The sequence below is a fragment of the Anopheles arabiensis genome, chromosome 3 (genome assembly GCF_016920715.1).
Source record: "Anopheles arabiensis isolate DONGOLA chromosome 3, AaraD3, whole genome shotgun sequence".
NCBI classification, from domain to species: Eukaryota; Metazoa; Arthropoda; class Insecta; order Diptera; family Culicidae; genus Anopheles; species Anopheles arabiensis.
In genome coordinates, this window is record NC_053518.1 from 89391503 (window position 1) to 89413053 (window position 21551).

Below are 21551 nucleotides of genomic sequence, written 5' to 3' on the forward strand. Positions count from 1 at the left end.
CCACAGTACAGCCACTGCCACTTCACTCCAGAACGAGGGAGACAGTTTTAATGGAAGCATAAAAATCCATTTTTCTCATCATAAATGTGGTGTGCGAAGGTTGCAGTCGTCGATACGGCGGAAGCACGAACGCACACACACACACACAAGCTCGTAAAGTAGTGGCAGACAGCCGTGTTCAGCGGGGAAGGCTACCGCGGCGGCACCTTTCGCCGCGAGCGTGAAGGTGCGCAAAACGTAAACAGAACCCACGCCGGGGTCTTTAGGGCAGCCACGAGCTTCTGCAGGCGGATTTTTTTAAATGAAACTTTGCGTAACGGTTTGTAAAGAAGAAACTTTGGCGATAATGACGTAACATGACGTAAGAGGGTGTGAAATATGGGCTAAAACAAAGACTTCTTTTTCATTTTTTTTTTTGGTTTTGGTTTTTGGGACAAATTGATCCAAGTTTGTTTTAAACGCTGCAGTTTTTCGTTAAACATGCTTTAATGCTATTCTTTTGTTCAATAAAAAACAATTTTGAAAAGGATAAAAACTACTTGTCTTATTTATGATTTTAATTTAGCATTTTTGATATACATTGTGTAAATCGTTTATCAAACTTAAAAAAATAGGAACTCATATTCTAAAACGTTGTCATATAATTAATGAATATTTGAAAAAAAGAAAACATTTGTTTTAATCGATGCTGTACTGAAAGACAAAAATAAAAATTTGTTAAAAAAAATAAAAAAAAACAAAAGACAACAATAAAAAAATAAAATACAGAAAAAAAAATTAAAACTAAACAGTAACATAACTAAACACGAAAACACGAAATAAAGCTAAACAGTAAACAACAGAAGCAAAAATTATAATTAAAAAAATGAAAAGTTATAACGAATGTTAAAAATGAGTGAATGCGAATGAAAATCTTGGAGGAAAAGGTGAATAAAATGGAAAAGAAGGAAAAGAAAAAAGAAATATAATTTTTTAAATATTTTTATAATTTATATATATATAATAATGATAATAATAATAATAATAATAATAATAATAATAATAATAACAAAAATAATAATAATAATAATAATAATAATAATAAAAATAATAATAATAAAAATAATAATAATGATAATAATAATAATAATAATAATAATAATAATAATAATAATAATAATAATAATAATAATAATAATGAAAATAATAATAATAATAATAATAATAATAATAATAATAATAATAATAATAATAATAATAATAATAATAATAATAATAAAAATAATAATAATAATAATAATAATAATAATAATAATAATAATAATAATAATAATAATAATCATAATAATAATAATAATAATAATAATAATAATAATAATAATAATAATAATAATAATAATATAATTTGAAATTTAATATACGACACATGAAACATAATTCAAAATAGTGAAGAAACTATTCAAGAAACAAAAGAAAAAGCAAAAGAATCAAACTTTGCTGACCATACTACTGATGGTATACAATCAATTTCCAAGCAGAATGGAGAAAAACTTCAAAAAAAGGCATGGATAATCATGCTGCTACATAGTTCAGATAACTTTAAAAATAATAGATACATTTTTTGGAAAATTATACAATAAATCATTTACATTCCTTACACGTCCTTACCCTCACTGCTCGACAAACCCCCCGGTTCGATATAGCCATTAAGGGGGGGGGGAGGAAGAAACAAAAGCTGAAAACTACTACCACCATTAAAGCGCACAGCTTTGGCCATAAAATTTGACGATTCGCAGGAAAATGCTACCCAGCAGCAGTTATTTATCTATGTTGCCGGTGTCGGGTTGTCCTCACGCTCTGTCTGGCTGGGCGGGAAGTGCGGGAAGTACGACACCAACATCAACCCCTCAGCCGAGCGTGCAATGGCCAGCGGGATCGATCGAACACCACACGGCCAATGACCTTCAGCAGCGTGGGGTTGGCGTATCAGTTCGAAGGCTAAAATCATCCAAACACCCGTAATCAGGCGGTTCTAAATTTCCGAAACTATAGATGCACTACAGGCCCTTCCGATAGTGTCATAGCCAATTTGCAAGCACAGGGCTTCCCCCACCAGGTACAGGTATCACGCGTATCACTATTCGTTTCGAATGGTAAAAAGCCGGGCCTCATAATCCAATAAAATTGTAAATTGATTGCCTCCTGGTTGGCCTAGGCAGCTAGGCTTATGTGGAGCGCCATGTGTGTGTGTGAGTCTGTGTGTTTGTAAATAACCCCTTTTTCTAGCCTTCCTCTCCAGACCGCTCTAGCTGGCTGTGTGGGGACAATTTGCATGCAAAATTGCACCGTTTAACGCTGCACGGGCTGAGGCAATGGTGTCGCCTTTGGTTCGTCGTCCAGTGACGTGGAGTCTCTTCGCCTAAGGGCGGCTTTTATTGCGTGGTACCTCACCTGGAGACAACCCTGGAGATGGCCAAACAGGCGAGCTGGTTTGCAAGCTGATGATTGATGGTGCCGATGAGAGTACCGGTATCTCTATCTCTCTTGTTGGCGCTGTCGCTGTGATCAATGCCACGGCGGTTCTGCCACTTCCTTCCTGCGCAAAATCACTTCCGTGCGGCAATGGAAGCATAAGCAAAAGGTTTAATGAACTTCTCATGCACGATCGCGAGCATTATGAAGGACAACGGTGGAAGCTACGATATTGTATAATATCTCGACGGAATGCCCGAAATAATGCAATGTATCATGGATGTATCTTTGTGTATTTCTTTTAGCGAATTCGATTTCACAAATTCGAAAAACGCACACAATTCCCATCGAAACGTGCCCTGTTTGAAGGGGTTTCGTACTCTTACCGGTCCTTCCTCAATCTTGGAGGCACAGGAAGAAGTTCGTCAGTCAATCCGTCAATCGAACCTCGCCGATCAGTTGCCTCATGGGCCTGATGTACCTTCATCATGGACGAGTAAGAGACCTGCGCACGAAAGGGAAGAAGAACAGCAAAAAAATGGATTCATTACAAAATCATTATACAGCTCATTTCGAAATTCAGTTCCCATCTTACCGACAGGTCCTAAGGGATGTGAAGAGTCCAAAATGAACATAAACAAGCTTGAGAGAAAGAGAGAGAGAGTGACGCAGCATCCCACCAGACGATCCAACCATCGTGAGAATCGATCTAACTCGATCAGTTTGCGTCCGTTCGGCTTTCGGGTTCAAGATATTGGCCGGCCCCAGCTTCGACGTATGATTTGAAGAGGCCGACACACACACACACACACTCAAGACCGACCGAGCTGACCGTTGTGGTAAGAAGAATGCATTTGCTAGGGGTCACATGAAGTTGATCGTGCGAAGAAGTTGTGGCGGAAATTTCGAAATCAATTTGAAACATCCAATATGCTCAAACTGAGCGTTTATGTGCGGCAAAGCAGCGAGCAACGGGTGAATCATTTAGCAAAGCTTCAGTCTGAGCAGACTTATTGCTAATCCTTGCATTCAATAATTTGTCAAATTGCATCCCCGTGACCACAGACAATCCACCACTCCACCATATTTAACCCTGATTGAGGGTATAGTAAGAAAGTTTATGTTTCTGCGCGATGTTCTATCAGACGAACTCTCCCTCCCTTCTTCTGCATTTACCACCGTACCACCATAAAATCCCGCTGGCCTGGAAGGTCATCGCCGGTGCACACAGCCCAACGGGACCAACGTCGGTCAAATGGCACCAGTGCCCGATGATTAACCATTCCCTGGCGTCCCTTGCCGAACGCGCAGGAACACAGACAGCGCCGGAAGCTGGCCATATACGTCGCTTATATACGAGGCGGATATGACCGATGCGGCTCCACAGTCCGGGTTGCGACAGCGCGCAAGGACGCATTACTGCGACGATGAACTTTTCCTTTCGGGCAAGGAAGGCTAGGAAACAACTTTCTCCTTCCCTCCGTCGGCAATAGAGCGACCCTTGCCGGGTTTTATTTCCCCGACCGGAAATGCTCCTCAAAGGAACAAGACGTGTGTGATTGTGTGTGTGTGTGTGTGTGTGTGTGTGTGTATGAGCGTGTCTGAGAGAGGGAAAGTTTTATTGTTATCTGCATTGATGGCACATTCATCTGCGCGGCGTGTGGATTCAGACGCGACGGGAACCATGTCTAGCAGCATGACACTTTGCACTAAAAATGTGCCGTTCTGCGGTATGATTCTGTTCCCTGAGTGTGAGTTTGGGGTGGTTGGGGGGGTTTGGTGGAGGGGGAGGAGGAGATTGTGATATTCTTGCGATTGCTCTGACCCGTCGCTTAAACTATGTGTGGTGGTATCTCAATCACCCCAGAGCTTTGGTGCACCACACGAACCGAACGAAACGCGGGTTTAATGTGCTGCTTTAAGAACCTCATTCGCTAGAAATAGGAATGTTAAAGTTATTTGAAATAGAATTCTTGTGATTTTTATAAAAATAAACATTGATATGTTGTCTAGAACATGTAAGGACCGGTATGAGCACTTTGAGTTTAATACAAACGTAACCGCATTTAGGGAACGCGTTTGTTTTTAAATTTTGTTCTGCCTTAATACGTGTCTTTGTAACGACCGATATTTGTCTTTCTTAAACTAAGCCCTAGTTAAGCGATTTTCCAGCGGACTTTGTACACAATAAATATCAAATAAACGTTATAAAACAGAACAGAACGAGAAAGTAAGGATCAATTTAAGGATAACAGACACAATTATTGTTTATTTTTATCTTTTTTAATCTTTTTTTCGGTCTTATTTTTATGTTTTGTAGCATATTTACTCAAATCGTTACTATTTTATTTTTTATTTTTTGTTAGATTTTCTGATCACCTTCTTTACTTGCATTCTGTTTTCCTTTCTTTCATTTTTTTGGTTTGTTTGTCTAGTCTTGTTTTTCCATTTTTCTGTTGTATTCTTTCACCATGTATGATACTACTATTATCTGTTGTCTATGCTGTTTTCACTCTATTTACTTCTTCCAGCTTTTTTCCCTCGTTTTGTTATTTTCTTTTCGTTTACGTTCCACAATAAAAATAAATATTACACGTGTTTCCAAGTCAGCTTCCAATGTAAATGTTGATATTCACCGCGTGCAAGAAGTTGATACACATCAATCTGATATTTCATTTCCATCATCATAAGTTTTTAATTTCTTCCGCTTGATTTTCAACACGTGTCATGCTGCGTTGAGTTCTACAGTTATTTGTGATGTGTTGAAAATCATGTGTAAAAAATGATAATTCATAATGAAACAAGTACAACGTTTGACAGCTGTTGAAAAATATCTTGGAGGCGTTGAATAATTTTGTGCACATTCGAAAGTGATTTCCGTGATTGAAAGTGAAACTTTCGTGCTTTGTTTTACTACGCTTAATTAGCTCATTATGATCGATCAAAAGACTCAAGGCTCAAAGATTTGATTTTATGAATTCTTCTTGAGTAAAATCATAATCTCCCTGCACTTCGTGTAATGGAGAATAATAAATATAAATTCCTAACCCTAATTTAACAAAAACAATCAAGCGAGTAAACATCTATACGAAAGAATCTGTCTGCGCTCTTAGCAGGAAGTCTGGCACTATTTTCACAACAAGCAGGATCGTAATTCCTTTTCCTCCGAAAGCGATGACAAACCGCGCCAAAGGAAATGGCTCTCCTTCACTCTACTCGCGCCGCACTACATAGCCAATAGATTACATTGTACCACATTGCAAACATTACTACCGAAGTCTCGAACGCAAACGCACGCGTTCCCGCTACACTTCATGTGTGCCGGTTCCGACTACGGTCCTACGTGCCAAACGCCACGTGACACCACTTGATTTATTTTACCATTGCATTGCGTACTTCGTTCTACCAGTCGGCGCGACCGACCGACACTGCTACTACTACTGCTACTACTACTACGAACCAATTCTCGGCTCCATTTCCTTACACTCGAAATGAAAGTAAAAGACGGCGCAAATCATGATTCGGATAATCCTAACTACGTCGCACCCCAACAACAAGAGCACCCACACCTCATCCTCCACAGCAATGGTGAATCTAATTTGCATTGGTTTTATATGCCATTTCACTTGTTGACCAACGATGTGCTCGTAAACATTGGTGGGTCGTAAAATTGTGCTTTCATTTTTATTGCTTCAGTAGTTTTATTTCAAAAAAAAAAAACAAAAGAGAAAAATCTTCACCAAAAAAGAACGAGCGAAAGCAGCTTCTGCACATCAAAAGCAAGGCGACAAGTATGTCTCTGAAAAAGGGTGACGGAGCGTTGCCGGTCCGCCAAAATTGCCAACAGCATGTTCACACTGTGAAAAATGGTCATTACGCACCAGCAGTACTTACCGCCAGCGTTAAAAAAAAACGGAACTCTGAATCGTCTGAAATTGGCGGTGTTCCTGACGTGCAACAAAGTAGAGGCCCGTGTTTATGACATTGATCGAATTCCCCGCGGTTCGGGCTCCCGGGCACTATCCGTTGCACCAGCCCGTAGCCCCGGCAAAGGAATTCCCGTCCATCTGTGCGTGCCTGTGCATCCCTTCGTCCGTTAACTGATCGTTATGATCGAGCAGTAGCCTCGCAGCGCCATATTCGGGCGTTGGTTCCTTTTTAGCAGCTTCGAAACACGCCCGAACCCGATTCCCCGAAGCAAGAGAGGGACCCCGGACCCATCGCCACTGGTTTGTTATTATTCCGGTGCGTTTTAGTGGAGTGCGCCTTCCACCTTGGAGCGGTGGCTTGGAAAGCTGGAAAACAATAACAAAAGACGCTGCGGGAAGGTAGACGGCGAAAACGGTCAGCTCATGGGTAAATGTATACCATTATCTAATTAGTAATCAATAAACATATTACGCAAAATTATGTGGTGCACTGCGACTCACTGGCGCACTGCTTGGGAAGGTTCCGGCGAAGGACGAAGGGCAGTGGTAAAGGGAAAGCATAACCCAATTTCAATAGCTATAATTTTTATACTGTTTATATTATTTCCCTGCACATGCAATCTATGCATTCTTTTAGGCGTTGTACATGAAGGGATAATCGTTGAAGATAGAGATAACTGTTTTTAATTCATGATTTTTCATACACAAGTGCTTTCTACTTAGTAAACTGTTGCTTTATAATATAATTGCTTTGATTCATCCATTGATTGTTTACTCTGCGGTTAGCTATAAGTTAATTGTGCTTTTTCAGTGTCTAAAGTACTAAATGGATTGGTTTGGCATTGAATATTTTATTGCTGATACAATTTTATTCATTTTTGTATGCAATTGTTGCCTTACTACATCAATTTTAATCGGCCAAACCTCACTATAACTCAAGCAAACAGAAGCAAACCTTCTAAATTTGCTATAAAAAAGATTCTCAATAATTGTATTAAAAACATTGCGGAAAATCATAAAATTATAACGATATGTTGATTCATATTTGGAACCGTTTCGAGTTTATGTTTCAAATTACTAATTACTGGTGATTCAAATAACGGACAGCCTCAAGATTTCGTCCATAATCTTCAAATGCACACTCACAGCACACCTTTTTAGTTTTTAACTTGTTTCATGTTCCACAACACCCAATTCTGGGTGAAGGAGTCCTCCTATACCGACCGAACGAAAGTATTTAAAACAACGGGCTTTGGGTGCTGTTTTTCACTTAGATGCATAGAATACAGCCATCAATACATTTGTCTCATCTGTTGTTCTTCTTCTTTGGGACAACAACCGTTGTCGGTCAAGGCCTGCCTGTACCCACTAGTGAAGTGAGCTTGGCTTTCAGTGACTTATTGCTGCCATAGCAGGATAGTCAGTCCTACGTGTGGGGGCACGGTCTATTCGGGACTTGAACCCATGACGAGCATGTTCTTACGTCGCATGAGTTGACGACTGTACCACCAGACTGGCCCGCTGTTGGTACAGTCACCGGCTGGTACCGGCGCTCATCTGTTGTTATATGTCTCAATATCGTTTGTTTTAGTTATCATCACTGCCTAAAAACATATATTTATGCAACTATTCAGAATTTACTTCGGCTGTCTAGAATTAAAAAAATTGAATGAAGAGTTCCCTTGCTTTCTTGCATGTTGCGAATGAAAGTAGTAACTCAAACGTTGACTTCAAAGCTCTAAAGAGAATGTTCAAAAAAGATTGTGAAAATTGAAGGCAAACAAACTAATCTTAGGAGATTTTCCAAAATGTTGTTAAATTAAGTTAAAACTCTTATTTTCTATATCTTTTTGTAAAAAATAATATCTAAACCTAAATATCTAAATCAAGTTGAAAAATTAATATTTTTGCAAAGCATATACATCATTCGCCTCTTTAAAGGACTTCGCAGTAATGAATAAAAAAACACAGTTCATTCAATCTCGCTCCCGCTACTGGATAGCCGAACGTATTTTTTTTTTCTCACGACCAACAACAGTAAACACGCATACGCGAGCACACACACACACGCCGGCCACTTCCTGTGACCATTTCCCTCTCTCCCTCCACGCCCCCCTTCCCTTGTGGAAAACGTGACCGTTTTTGCTTCCTCATTATGGAACACCGCACCGCAACCGATGGGAACGAACGGCGCGAGAGAGCAGAGGAAAAAAAGGCCGCAGCCGATTTGTTCTGAATCGGGAAGCAAAACAGAACTGGCAAAAACACGCCGACTCCATCCCCCCGATCTCTCCCCCCCTCCCCTCCCCTCCCCCATTCCACCAGGCCAGTAGACGACCCGCAAGGAATACAAATACAGTGCCAGTGCCGAGAATCTTAAATCTCCGCTCTCGCTGTGGGCTGTGGTGAACCGATATGCCCCGAACGGCAGAAGAAATTGCGAACCAAACAAAGCGTTGCCCGTATGGGAAGCTGCTGGGATTCGGCGAGCGGATCGATTGATCTAGAGAGGCGGCCAGCTGGAAGGGAACGAGGCCAAGAATCCCACTTTGCCGATGTACGAGGTAAGGACAGGTCCCACATTGCAGTCGGTGTGTGTGTGTGTGTGTGTTTCTAAACAAATCCTTTGACCAGTGAGAAACTTTTTGCCAAATGATGAATTAAAAGATGGTCAAAAAGCCCGCGAAGGAGTTGAGACGGCTGGCAAAACACGCGTTTTAAAAGCGATGTGGAAAAGCGGAACAAACAAACGCTGCGGCGATGAAACGCTGCGGCCCCGAGCCACAACAAACGCCGAAGCGGGCACGTCAAAACGGAAGAAAGAAGAACACGGACACAACACACTCAGACACAATAAGATTTTACGCTGAAATAAAGAAACCGAACTGAGTTAGTCCTTTCCCGAGCCGAGTCTTAGATGAGAAGAGATGAAATGATAATGACCTTATCCCGCCAGCTCGGATTTAGGGGCAGGCAGCATCGCTTTTGTAGACATTGCTCACCGTTTAGCGCGTAAATCATGCCCCTAATCCATTGTGTGTTTTCCGCTCCACTCGGGGCTGCAACTTCACCAAATGGCCCCGAAATGGTGTGTGATGATCCTTTAAATTGCTCAATTATCTAGCGCACAGTGGTGTGGAATGTTGCTTATTCGGGAGTCTCGCGAAATATGTTACACCACCATGCAGCATACCGTTTGGGCGTGTGCTTTGCGTTCGCTTGTTTGACAAATACTTTACGCGAAATTCCGACGTTTTGCTTGACTAATGCCTTTTCCTTCCATTGCTTCCTCCAAGCTTTCGAGCAAAAGCATTCCGGCGAAGAAGAGCGCATGATCGGTGATCGTTAGCAAACAGGCTCGATCGATGATTTATGGTGCGCAACGCAACGGCAGTCCCTTCTCTCCTGATGGCAGTGATGGTTGCTGTTCGTTGACCGAAGTCGGGTTGAGGGTTGCATCGACCAGAACCGTTTCCCTTCCCCCCGTGCTGCACAGTGCCCTTTTAAGGGCCCTTTTCGCGATCGTTCCACCCCAAAAACGTACAATAAGATGTGCGCGCGTACGTGTCAGAATGCGAATTACGCTGCCCCCATCCCGTCCCGTCCCGCAGGTACGGGTAGCTAATTTATTGGTATTCCAGCGCACTTACAGGATGCGAATGATGATGAAGCTTCGAGCTACTGGTGGTTACCAAACCCGGCAGCATGGCAGATGGTGGAAAAGCTTCTCCCAGCGGGCCGTTTTGCCCGGGCGGTCAATTATTTCGCGAACGTGTGGAATTAATTAAACCACCCCGCAGCCCCCAGTGCCGTGCATCGTTCGTCTTTCTGTTGTTGATCGCAACCCTGTTTGCCGTCGTGATTTGTACCCAGTAGGACAGTACCGATGGTTCCCGTCGGATGCTGCCAGTTTTGTGACATTTTCGAAACATTTCGGCACAATGCAGAAACCCCTGCATTCCCCACATTCGGGCACTTTTTCGCCCCAAGTACAAAACCAAGTGGATGGAAATTTAATCGTTTACCGGTGCCTTAATTACTTCATCAAACGCATTCCAAACGCGTCCGCGCTAACAACAAACAAACAAAAACAGCTCCCAACAATGCGGTTGATAAAACCGCGTTCGTGCAGCATGCTTCGGCATTCGACGATCGGGACTCGCATTTTGCCCTAACGCCATCGTTAACGAGGAGGGCGGGGGGAGGGGGGGGGATTGCTGCAAAGAAAGGAAACAGGAAAGAGAGCGAGGGTTCCTCGGTTTCTGTTTGTATGGACGGAGGGGTCCGTTTAGCCCTTGGGGCGGGTGAACTTTGCAACTTCCAGGCACCGGGGGTTTGATGAGAAAATTGCAATTACTATTGACAGGTGAGCGGCCGTCTCATTCTCCATTCGGTTTCGTTTCGATTCCACTGCTTGAAGCTTTCTTTTTTTACGATGCGTTTTATGTTCTTTGATTGCTTTAAATCATTTCCGCATGTTTTTGAAATCAAGAAAAAGTTCTTCAACGACGAAAGATTCTGGATTACAAAATTGAGTAAGTGCCAGAAATGTAATAGCCTCATAATTTTATCTACTTTTAGCGTACCCATACCCATGTGGCTCGGTGGTGTAATGGTAAGGTCGCCTGGTGCTACAACCCCGGACTTGGACTATTCCTCATCTAGACCACCCCCCCAGTCAATTGTGTAGATCAATAATGCCCACGAAAATTTAAATTACTTTCGTTTAATCGTAAAATTGTTTTCGTATTGTTTTGGATTTGTCTCATGGTGTATAGAGCGTTTACGACATAGCCCATTAAAAATCAGTACTAATGATCCAAAAACAAAGCTGAAAAATTTGAGACGCTACCAAAAATTATTGGGCTAAAACCCTATAAGAAAAATGTTGTCCTTAGTTTAGGAGTCTTGATTGTTTCAGGCATCATATTACTTTCTTGTTAGAAGCCGTTTCTTATTGGAATCAAGAGGTTATGTATAACATTTTCTTTAGGTCAATAGTGTTATGTTTATATTCCTACAAACAATGATCAAAGGAGTGGATCAGGTGACCGCTTACTTCCATGTGTAGGTCGTTTAATGAGGTTCAGTCGCTGTTTGACTTCAACATCTCACTTACAATCCTTCAAAGACCAGTTGTACTCAAGGCGGTCCTGGCCTATCTCGTAATTGTTTTATTTGTGTAAATTATTTATGTATATATGTATAAAGATCATTCACCGGAACTTATATGATCGAGTGAATTAATAAACAATAAAATAATAATAATAATAATAATATTAATAATAATAATAATAATAATAATAATAATAATAATAATAATAATAATAATAATAATAATAATAATAATAATAATAATAATAATAATAATAATAATAATAATAATAACGCATAGTCAATTATTGCTGAACATGACTTCTCAGACTGCTGGTTGAGTGTGATGAAATACAATACAATGAAATCAGTACAATAGAAATGAGGAAATAAAAATAATGAAACCAAGAAAGGAGAAAAAATGGAACGGAAAGTAAGGAAAATCTTCAAAAAATGTTGGAACTTATAGATAAAATAACAGAGAATTTTGAAAATAAATAAAATTTTCAAACATAGAAAATATTGGCTAAAAACGTGATAGTGAAAAATTACTTATGATTCACCCTGAATGAGAAAAAGATTAGAATAATCTGTCAGCAACTGTAAAACTATAAAACTATACTGAAAACGGAAAGATCGGGATGAAGATCGATATCGATCGTTGATGATTATTCATATTTTTATTAACTGTACCGACTTAATTTGCTTACCTTTTGGTTTTCCGCTTTTTCCTTTTTCAAAATTTCATTTAGCCACCAATTTACCCCAATGAACACGATCTGTCCCGAACTGTATGGAGTCGCCTGGTGTGTCACGAATGCTTAGTTAGTGCAAACGCTCCAGACCTCACACGGAGTGATTTCTGTGTTCCAAAACGAAGACAAAAAACGCCCCCAGCCCCCAGATGATGCGTCGAGCTGGCGAGCACGTGCGATCAAACATCCACAAGTTGCAATGATGCAATCCCGCTGGCCGCTTTCCCCTTCGCTCCAAAAACCGAACCATTTTGACGGATGTCCCCGGCGGCAACGGCGTGTCAAAACCTCGACCGCCTGCTGTACCTGCTGGCCCCGGGCCTCCAGGTACTGCAGGCTAAATCGATTTGGCTCGTAGCACTCAGATCACAAATCAATTAACCATTTAGCGCATGTTATTATTTCCTCCTGCTTCCAAGCCATGAACGGCCGGGGCACACCGAGGAATGCGTTTGGCCTTCGAGCTCGATCGATTGAGGCTGTGTGTTTTTTTGCGTATCGCTTTCCATACCATTCCGACCAGTTTCGCCCAAGACGGGCCCAAGATGCATGAGGCGAAACACGTTTTTCAGCAGCGATAATACCAGTAGCATTATGCACGGGCCATGCTCATCCGTCGCTGATGTTGGAACCTTCCGTCTGTGTGTGTGTTTGTGTGTGCAGAGAAGATGTGTAATTTTCGTAATTATTTAATGCACGGTTGACGAAAGGAAGCTGTTAGAAGATGGGAAGACGCGGGGACGCACGGGAAAGAATTTAAATAAAGAAAGAAAAAAATGGTATAAAGCGATCCGTCTCCTCCCGTTTGATGCACTTCGTTCTAATGCATTCTCGCGATGGATGTTCCATTTCCTTCCCACCCATTTCGCCGAACGCCATCTCGCGCCATTAATCATCGCAAACGGTTTTCGATCATAATTTCAAATCAACGCCAAACGAGCTCGGCACCACCCATCTTTACGCTCCACATTTGCGCTCCGATCCCTTTTCCGTACCGGGCATTTCACACCACATTCCACCAACAAAGGGCAGCAGGGGCAGGAACATACATTCCTGCATAAATAATGCTCCCCCACTGCCGGAGGCGCTTTTTACGCACCGGCCAGGAATGGCCCGCCGTTTCGCTGAGCCGTCCCAAAAACATGTGCCCGAGTGAGCGCGCGCGCGCCGTCACACGCGGCGCCGTAGATTTGGCCGTGACATCACGCGCAACAACAGCACAGCAGGCGGATGGCGGAAGCGTCGTCATGTCATTGCCGCCCATTATCAAGAGCATCATTATCGTTATCATCGCGGTTACAGCTAGCGAAGCATAATTTGATGTGCCGGCCGGGGGTAATTTGCTTAATTTATTACCGGCCAGTCGACCAGTGGTGGAACGGGGCGCCGTGAAGGCAAAGTTTACGTAAACAAAGAAAAGCGGTTGTTTCTCCCCGCCGGTCCAGATTAGCTAAGCATAAAATGAACATTAAGTTACAATTTAAATTCAATGAAGTATCGAACAATACACAAAATCCCGTTAAACTGCTTTTTTTTAACGATACCGTCCGTAGGTAAGGACCGTTTGCTAATTAAATATATGTATATATTTTTGAAATTGGAATAACAGAACAGAACTACACTTTCTAACGCCCTCTCTAACTGGCACTGGGCCTGACTGTAAAGCTACGAACACGGGGTTTTGAAATGCGAAACTTCTACGACGGCCTTACTGACTGACTACGCTCCGGTGCCGGTCGGATCGAACGTTTTGTTGACGAAGAAGTTGTTGCTAATGATGTGCTGATAGGACGCCTTGAGCGTGATTAGACAGTAGTCGTTCTGCGTGTTCCGGTAGCTCACGCCGTAGTCGTTCTGCATCAGGTCCTCGAGCAGGCTGATTTCGGCGCCGAGCTGCGGCAGGTCCGCCTTGATGATGAGCCATATGATCAGCTCGAGCAGGTTGTCGGCCGCCACATCCATCCGCACTTCTGGGGAAGGAAGCGCAAGCGCAAAAATGGTATGTGACATTCAAAGCAAAGGGGATTGAAGGACGAATGGTAGAAGGCACTTACCTTGCTCCTTGCACGCCTGGTCGACCAGCGTAAACGCGTCGTTGATATGCTTGATCATCTCGCTCGGGCAACACTTCTCCCGGAAGCGGTTCAAACTTTCGATTGCTTGCTGATACTTTTCGTGCTTGATAATAGGTACTAGATTGCTGCAAGATTGCAAGTAAGGTAGTGAATGACTGTTGGATGTTTTGTCATTTGAACTAGAAAACTCCTACCGATTGATGTCGAGCAGCTGAATCAAATTTTCATCAGTCTTTTTCATGCATATTAATATCCGCTGGCGGTAGATTTCATCGTTCTTGCTGCACTTGCTCGCGTACAGCACGAACAGGGCCGAGTATATACCCTGCGTCATGAGTATTGGGTACAGCAGGCTTTGGTAGGACACGAGCTCGCTGCAAAAACAAATGCAATTACAAACAACGTTAATCATTGCTCGCTCACCAGCACTTTCCCTTTCCCAGTGTAACTCCCTACTCTTCAATCATGATGGAATCCTTCGGCAGGGCGGGAAACATAACCGTCAGCACCAGCGTGTAGATCCGGCTCACGATCGAGATCCACTCGTTCATGGCCGGCTCGCACAGGATCGAGTGCGGCGTGTACTTCCAGCAGCTGTACGTGGAGTAGAAACAGTTCGACAGCTTCTCGAACAGCCCGTGCAGCGGATGGTAAGCGCACTGGAACGCATCGGTGAGGTAGTTGCGCAGCAGCTCCAGCCCGTCCCGATCCACCGCCGCAATGCAGAAGTTGGGAATGAAGTCGAGATCACGAAACGGGGACGAGTTGCGCGCGCGTCCACCGTACCCCGAGGGGTTGAGCATAAACTCATCCTCCTCGCCACGGGACGCGACGGACGAGAAGCTTTGCACCGATATGGCGTCCGGTGCGATCGGGGGCGACGGTCCGCCCGGCGAGGCGCCCTGCGCCCCATTATGTAGCGAGAGCCGCGAATCGGAAAGGCTCGAGCGTAACGAAACGGTCGATGCGTGTTGCAGCTGATAGCCGGCCTGGCAGATCAGGGCCGCAGCACGATCGTCCAGCTCGCCCGACGAGGCGACGGCAAAGCTGTTCGCCTTCAACTGCTCTTTTCGTTTCGCGCGGCTCACAAAGATGGCGACCCGGTTCCACACCTTCTTGATGTCCATGCGGCGAATCGCGACGATGTCGCTCGTTCCGAACAGCGTCTCGTGAAAGCAGGCAAAGATCGAGGACCACTTCCGTTCCGCGTTGATTTTAAGATCCAGCCTAAAATGAACAACAAAAATCGCATTAAATCACTGCAAAATGCTGCACCGCACCGCTACACTTACATCGGCACCTTGTTGAAGGTCTGATCCATCGCCATCGTCGCGCTGCTAATCTTCACGCCGGACCACGTGCCGCCGAAAATGCCCGTCATCGTGTGGCCCGCCATCTTCGTGTTCGAGTCGTCCAGCTCGAACTGGTCCGCCTCGATCTCGCGCTCAGGATAGTAAAACATGCCCTTCCCGAACGGACCCTCGATCGTCAGCTCGCCCCTGTAGTAAATGCCGCTCGGAAAGATGGCCAGCCCGCCCGCCGAATGGGTCAGTGTGTCGTTGGCGAAAAAGCCCGCATAGTACGTGCCGTTCGTCGTCACCAGTATGCCGTTGCCGTGCTTCTTGTCGCCCATAAACATGCCGATGTACTTGACACCGTTCAGGCTGTCCTCCATCACGCCAAAGCCCTCCTTTTGATCGTTCACAAAGTCCCCGTTGTACTGGTAGGCGCTGGTCGTGAGCGTCCCGAACCCGTTGTACTTGTCCGCCTTGAAGTAGCCCTGGTAGCGGAAGTAGTGCGTGGAGCGATTGCTTGTCGTTTTGAGCCGCCCGTACCCGTCGTATTTGCCGTTCACGAATTCACCTGCAAACAAAAAAAGATTTTATTCGTACGAAAAACACTGAGCAGCTGGAGGGTGCACGATTGCGTGCACTTACCTTCATAAATGGTCGAGATTCCGAACACGGTACGGTTCATGCACCCGTAGCCCGTAATGCTGCCGTGATAGAACTCCCCACTGTACGACCGATCGGCACTGGCCAGCGTGCCGATGCCATCCATCTGCCCGATCATCCACATGCCCTCGTACCGTGCGCCGGCGAGCCGCTCGTACCGATCGCTGTACGTGTACTTCGCGCACCGATAGAGCGGCTGCTTGTCGTGCGCCTGCTTGTCCAGGCACTGCAGCACCTGCGCCTTCAGCACGCCCAGCCAGCGCATCTTGTCGGCCACGTTGAGCGTGTGGCAGCGGAGCGTCTCCTCCGGCGTCACGATCGTGATCATGAACCGGTGCTTCTCCTTGTACCGGCTGCGGTGCAATTCGCTCACCTCCGTCGTGATCCAGACCAGGTTGAGCGGGTACTGCACTACCTGCACGCCGGACAGATAGCAAAACACGTCGCTAAACAGCACGAAACGCGGCGAGGAGGAGAATATGTTCACGTCCAGCAGCTTGAGCGGAACGTCGCTCGAGTCGAGAATGATGCGCCGCTGAGGCTCGCGCAACGGCAACCACTTGGCGTTCTCTTCCCGCTGCCAGAAGTCTTTGGTTTGCTTCGTCACGTTGCCCGTCTTTTCGCTCACCTCCTCGTTCAGGAACCGCAGCCATTCGGATTTGATCGAAAGGAGGGCCGCTTCCGTCGCTTCGTCGAGCCTTTGCTCCGCATCGTTTGTGATCAGCAGCTCCGCCAGATCGATCTGCACCTGCACGTTATCGAGGTAAATTTGCAAAATCTCCCGATCCGTGCCCGTCATTAGGCTGAGACACTCGTTATCGCAAAAGCACTGCAGGAGCCGTTGGTACAGCAGATAGATCTCGTCGTGCAGGACGATCGACACCAGCCGGCTCGTGTCCCGACTGACCAGGAATGTGCGGAAGGACTGCATTCTGAGCAGCAGCAGATAAAACAGTGTAGTGCACAGCCGGTAGTAATACTTTGCCGAAACGGTCGCATCCCCCTGCACTACCGTGCCGCGGGTTTTCGTACCGTTTTTTGCGTTTATCTCTTTAACGTGCTTTAAAAGCGCTTGCAGTGTCGCCTGCTCTTTGCTGTACAGCTTCAGCACATCCTGCCGGACGGGCAGATGGTTGACCAGCAGCAAACTGTCGCTCGCCAGCAGGAAGGGAATGTGTTCGCCGGGTTCGCGGCCTCGGTGCAGCTCCGGACCCGCCACTTTGTAGCTGAGCCACGCCTCCTCGGAGGAAGCTTTAATATCGTACAGCTTGAGATCGTTCGTTAGCACGTAGGTTTGAAAGTTGCCACTGCACACGTCCAGCACGTGCTTGAAGCGGTTGCACACGGTCGGCGTGCTGGTATTGCCCGCATTGCCCAGCTTCCAGCTGATGGCTTGGTTTTTGTTCATGTCGCCCCAGAAGAACAGCTGACCGTCGATGGTGAGGGCGGAGGAGTAGTCGCATCCGGAGGCAATTTTCGCCACGTTGTTTACGTTCAGCTGATGAATCTTATCGCGCCTTATGTGATCGCCGGTACCCAGTTGTCCTACAAAGATATGGGAAGAGAAGTTAGTTAGTAAGCAATAATGGAAATTATTTATAATGTAGAATTTCAATCCCCCTCTCACAAGTTAATGAGGGGGGGGGGGGGGGAGGAGGAAGCGTGAAAACTAGCGTCGAAAATTATTATATCCGATATCTAGTGAATTTTTGATTAAAAAAATCTCTCGCAAATTATTCGAAATTCTCCACCGGTTGAAAACCGCTGGTTTAGAGATTTATGAATCCCTTGAGATTCATTAATCCTTCGAGTTATAAGAATCTTTTGAGATTTATGAATCCTTCGAAACACTTTAATCTTTCGAAATACATGAACCATTGACATTCTTGAATCATTCCAATCGAGATTCAGATTCATTGAATCATTCCCGATATTCATACCGATTCCGATGAATCTGAATCAGATTTACCCAACACTACTTCCGATCAACCAGATGAACCACAACAAAGTTCACGCTGCGTTCATTTCACTGTCGCTTGTGTTCAAAACAAACCAGCCGAACACGCACAACCGGATTTACGCGCACAAGGCAAGGGTGGAACTAAAAAAAGATTTTAAAGTGCAAACTGCATCGCCGCGTTCGTCAGAAAACGAACCAACCTTATAAACTCATTTATATTGCACATTTTTCTCCCATCTCTTCCGTGTGCGGTGCGCGCAAGAGTAAAACGCAATCGAAAGCAATCGGCACGCTGTCAAGCAGTGAAAACCCGGGAACCAGCCACACAAACCATCGTCTTTGACAAGGGGGGTGTTCCGAGTTTCGATTCACACACACACCACATTTGATAACTTTTTCTTCATGTTTGCACTGCAGCACCGTTTCGCACGTCTCTACCCTTCGTGTTTGAGGTAAGCGTCGGGGGGAATTTGGTTTTATCAGATAACACCCGTAGCAAAACGAACGCTACACATGGTTACGTAAGAAACTTTCCCCACCCGGTTTGCTGTACCTTGTACCCGTTTTTTTGCCAACCCTCTTTGCAGATTAGCCAAAATGAGTCAGGTCGGTGAAATGGGCAGCGGTGCCGGTAAGGGAGGTGGCGGCGGTGGCTCGATTCGCGAGGCCGGCGGATCGTTCGGCAAGATGGAAGCGGCCCACGAGGAGGAATACTTCTACAAGCAGCAGCGCGAACAGCTGGCCAAACTCAAAACGACCACCGATGGAGCAGCGGCAAGCTCCACCAAACCGGGCGGCCAGGAGCAGAAGTAGCGGGCGGCAATTGTGTCCCCAATAAGCGTTGTGCTACATTAGCGCAGACTCTCTTACCTTTGTTCACCTTGCCGAAGCTAGCGACACCCGTCTGGTGCAGCATGTGGCCGTAGATCGACAGCTCCTCCAGCGTGGCGGAGATTTCGTACGGCTCCCGGCGCCGGTACGGCTGAATGTTGAAATGCTCGAACAGGTTGCGCCAATCGCCGTACACGGCAAAGTTTTTCTCATCCAGTGCACTCTGATCGAACAATATATCCTTCTTGATGGAACTGTACACCTTGGTGCGTCTTTGCAGTGACACGATTGCGAAATCGATGCCCGCCGCCAGCTGCTGCACGCAGTCCTGCCTCACCTCGTGCACCTCCGTCAGCTGGTCGCAGTTGAACACGGTTCCGAAATCGCCCTGCACGTACAGCCGGCCGTCGCTGGCGAGCAGCAGAATGCCGTTGTTGTTGCAGCACACCCGCACGAACCCATCGCGATCGGGGAACAGGTGCGTCCACTCGTCCAGCGACCCGTTCCGGCTGCGATGCACCGTGCCGCTGTCCGCCTTGATGCAGAATATCCAATTGCCCTCGGTGTCGAAGTCGGTCACGTCCCGCTCGAGGCAGCGCAGCTCAACGGTTTTGTCCGTGGCGCGGTGCACCCCCTGCAGCAGCACCCCGTTCGCGTCGAGCAGGATGTGCGTTTCGCCAAGGACGCGCAGTTTGACGCCGCAGGCTGGCTCGTACCCTTCCGGGTGCACTATCGACAGCTTGCCTTCCTCGCTCAGGTCGCAGTAAATGGACACCAGCTCGGTGGCAGCCATCGTGTGTGTGTGTGTGGAAGGGGGACGGGTTTTGTTTTGCTTTGCGGTGGGGCGGGTGCAGGTTCACAGTTTTTCCTCGGACTAGATGTGGAATCTCATGTTGACGAAATGGAAACGAAATGGCTACAGCGCCCTCAAAGATACATCGCTTCTGTATTCTTAAGGTTGAGTCACTAAAAATAGATTTTTATCTTGCAGTTCTTTTGTACACGAGCTTTCATGGTGCTTTGTTATTGTTATGAAAGCAGGGCCATCGCAGCCCACTGACAGCTGTTCCAAGTGACAGCTTGCGCAACGTTCGCACAGGGTAGCTCAATTCTTTTGAAACATTATTTATTTATTTTCATAAACAATGACAAAATAAGGGATTTTTTAAATACACAATTAGATTAATTTCGTAAATAATCTACTTTTCGCCATAACATCATGCTTAATTTGTCTTTTTTAAATTTTAAGTTGTAAAATCAACATAAATTTGCCCTGCATATTCTGCCAGCCCTGCTCGAGCTGTCAAACTTGTCGACCTGATGTGACGGAGAAACAACAAACGCTCGTGTTGTTGAATTTCGGTGCCGATTTTTCACTTGTTTCTGTGTGAAAATGTCCGTAAAACACACCACAGAGAAGGCATTGCAGATGCTAAGGACGCTACCACGCGTCACAATCGGAAATATACGGGACAACCCACAATCGAAGCAAAACGTAAGTTGATAAGACCGGGCAGAACTCCGTCCCCCAACCTGTGCCTTTACATAACCATAACAAACTACATCACGGCCAACCCGCGCATGCTTTTGCTTGTAGGTAAAGCGCGGCCGCGGTCAACACGGCGGCGATAAGCATGGCGCCGGCAACAAGGGATCGGGCCAGCGCCAGAACTACATGCGGCTCGGGTACGAAACGGGCAACACACCGTTCTACATGCGCTTCAGCTACGAGCCGTACTACAAGGGGCACCACCTCAAGCGCGAGTACCCGCCGGTCAGCCTGCACCAGCTGCAGAAGCTGATCGACACGGACCGGCTGGATCATCGGGCACCGATCGACCTGACGACGATCTGCAACACGGGCCTGTTCGAGGTACGGCCCGACCTGCTCCACCACGGCGTCCAGCTGACGGACGAAGGGGCGGACGATTTTAAGGCCAAAATCAACATCGAGGTGCAACACGCGCCGGAATCGGTGATTGCGGCCATCGAGCGCAATGGGGGTGTCATCCGGACCGCCTACTACGATCCCCACAGCCTGTACGCGGTGGTCAATCCAAAGAAGTGGTTCGAGAAGGGTGTACCGATACCGCGCCGCATGCTGCCGCCGCAGGACGCGGTCGCGTACTACACCGACGCGCGCAACCGTGGTTATCTGGCGGATCCGGAGCAAATCAGCGAGCAGCGGTTGGTGCTGGCGCAGAAGTATGGCTACACGCTGCCGAAGATTGAGGACGATCCGGACTACGCGATGCTGACGGAGAGCAAAGATCCGCGGCAGATTTTCTACGGCCTCAATCCCGGGTGGGTGATAAGCTTAAAGGATCGGGCAATCATACGGGAAAAGCAGTGAGGAAAGCCGGTCCTGGTAAGTTGTTGGCAGAAAGTTGTAGTTTAAAACCGTGGAATACACGCAGTGTTTCGTGGATAAGCAAATTGATTATTTCGTTTACGTGTGGAAATGCGTCCGAAAGAATGTTCCGGCAAGGTGCAAGGTAAAT

The 21551-nt window shown here is 45.9% G+C and overlaps 3 protein-coding genes across 3 annotated transcripts; 2 read left to right on the forward strand and 1 right to left on the reverse strand.

Annotated features, from left to right (window-relative positions):
- Positions 1-13757: 13757 nt before the first annotated feature.
- LOC120902060 (alsin homolog) lies at positions 13758-20107 on the reverse strand. The gene is made up of 7 exons (XM_040310536.1): positions 19090-20107; positions 16242-17804; positions 15597-16167; positions 14761-15531; positions 14499-14678; positions 14284-14429; positions 13758-14199 (listed from the first exon to the last, which is right to left on the reverse strand). The coding sequence occupies exons 1-7, from the start codon at positions 19841-19843 to the stop codon at positions 13949-13951; spliced, it is 4236 nt and encodes a 1411-aa protein (XP_040166470.1). The 5' UTR covers positions 19844-20107; the 3' UTR covers positions 13758-13948.
- LOC120902061 (ATPase inhibitor A, mitochondrial) lies at positions 18317-19309 on the forward strand. Its single transcript, XM_040310537.1, has 2 exons — positions 18317-18671; positions 18807-19309. The coding sequence occupies exons 1-2, from the start codon at positions 18622-18624 to the stop codon at positions 19030-19032; spliced, it is 276 nt and encodes a 91-aa protein (XP_040166471.1). The 5' UTR covers positions 18317-18621; the 3' UTR covers positions 19033-19309.
- A 238-nt stretch (positions 20108-20345) lies between the features above and the next one.
- LOC120903134 (39S ribosomal protein L15, mitochondrial) lies at positions 20346-21490 on the forward strand. Its single transcript, XM_040312371.1, has 2 exons — positions 20346-20545; positions 20648-21490. The coding sequence occupies exons 1-2, from the start codon at positions 20444-20446 to the stop codon at positions 21401-21403; spliced, it is 858 nt and encodes a 285-aa protein (XP_040168305.1). The 5' UTR covers positions 20346-20443; the 3' UTR covers positions 21404-21490.
- Positions 21491-21551: the final 61 nt, after the last annotated feature.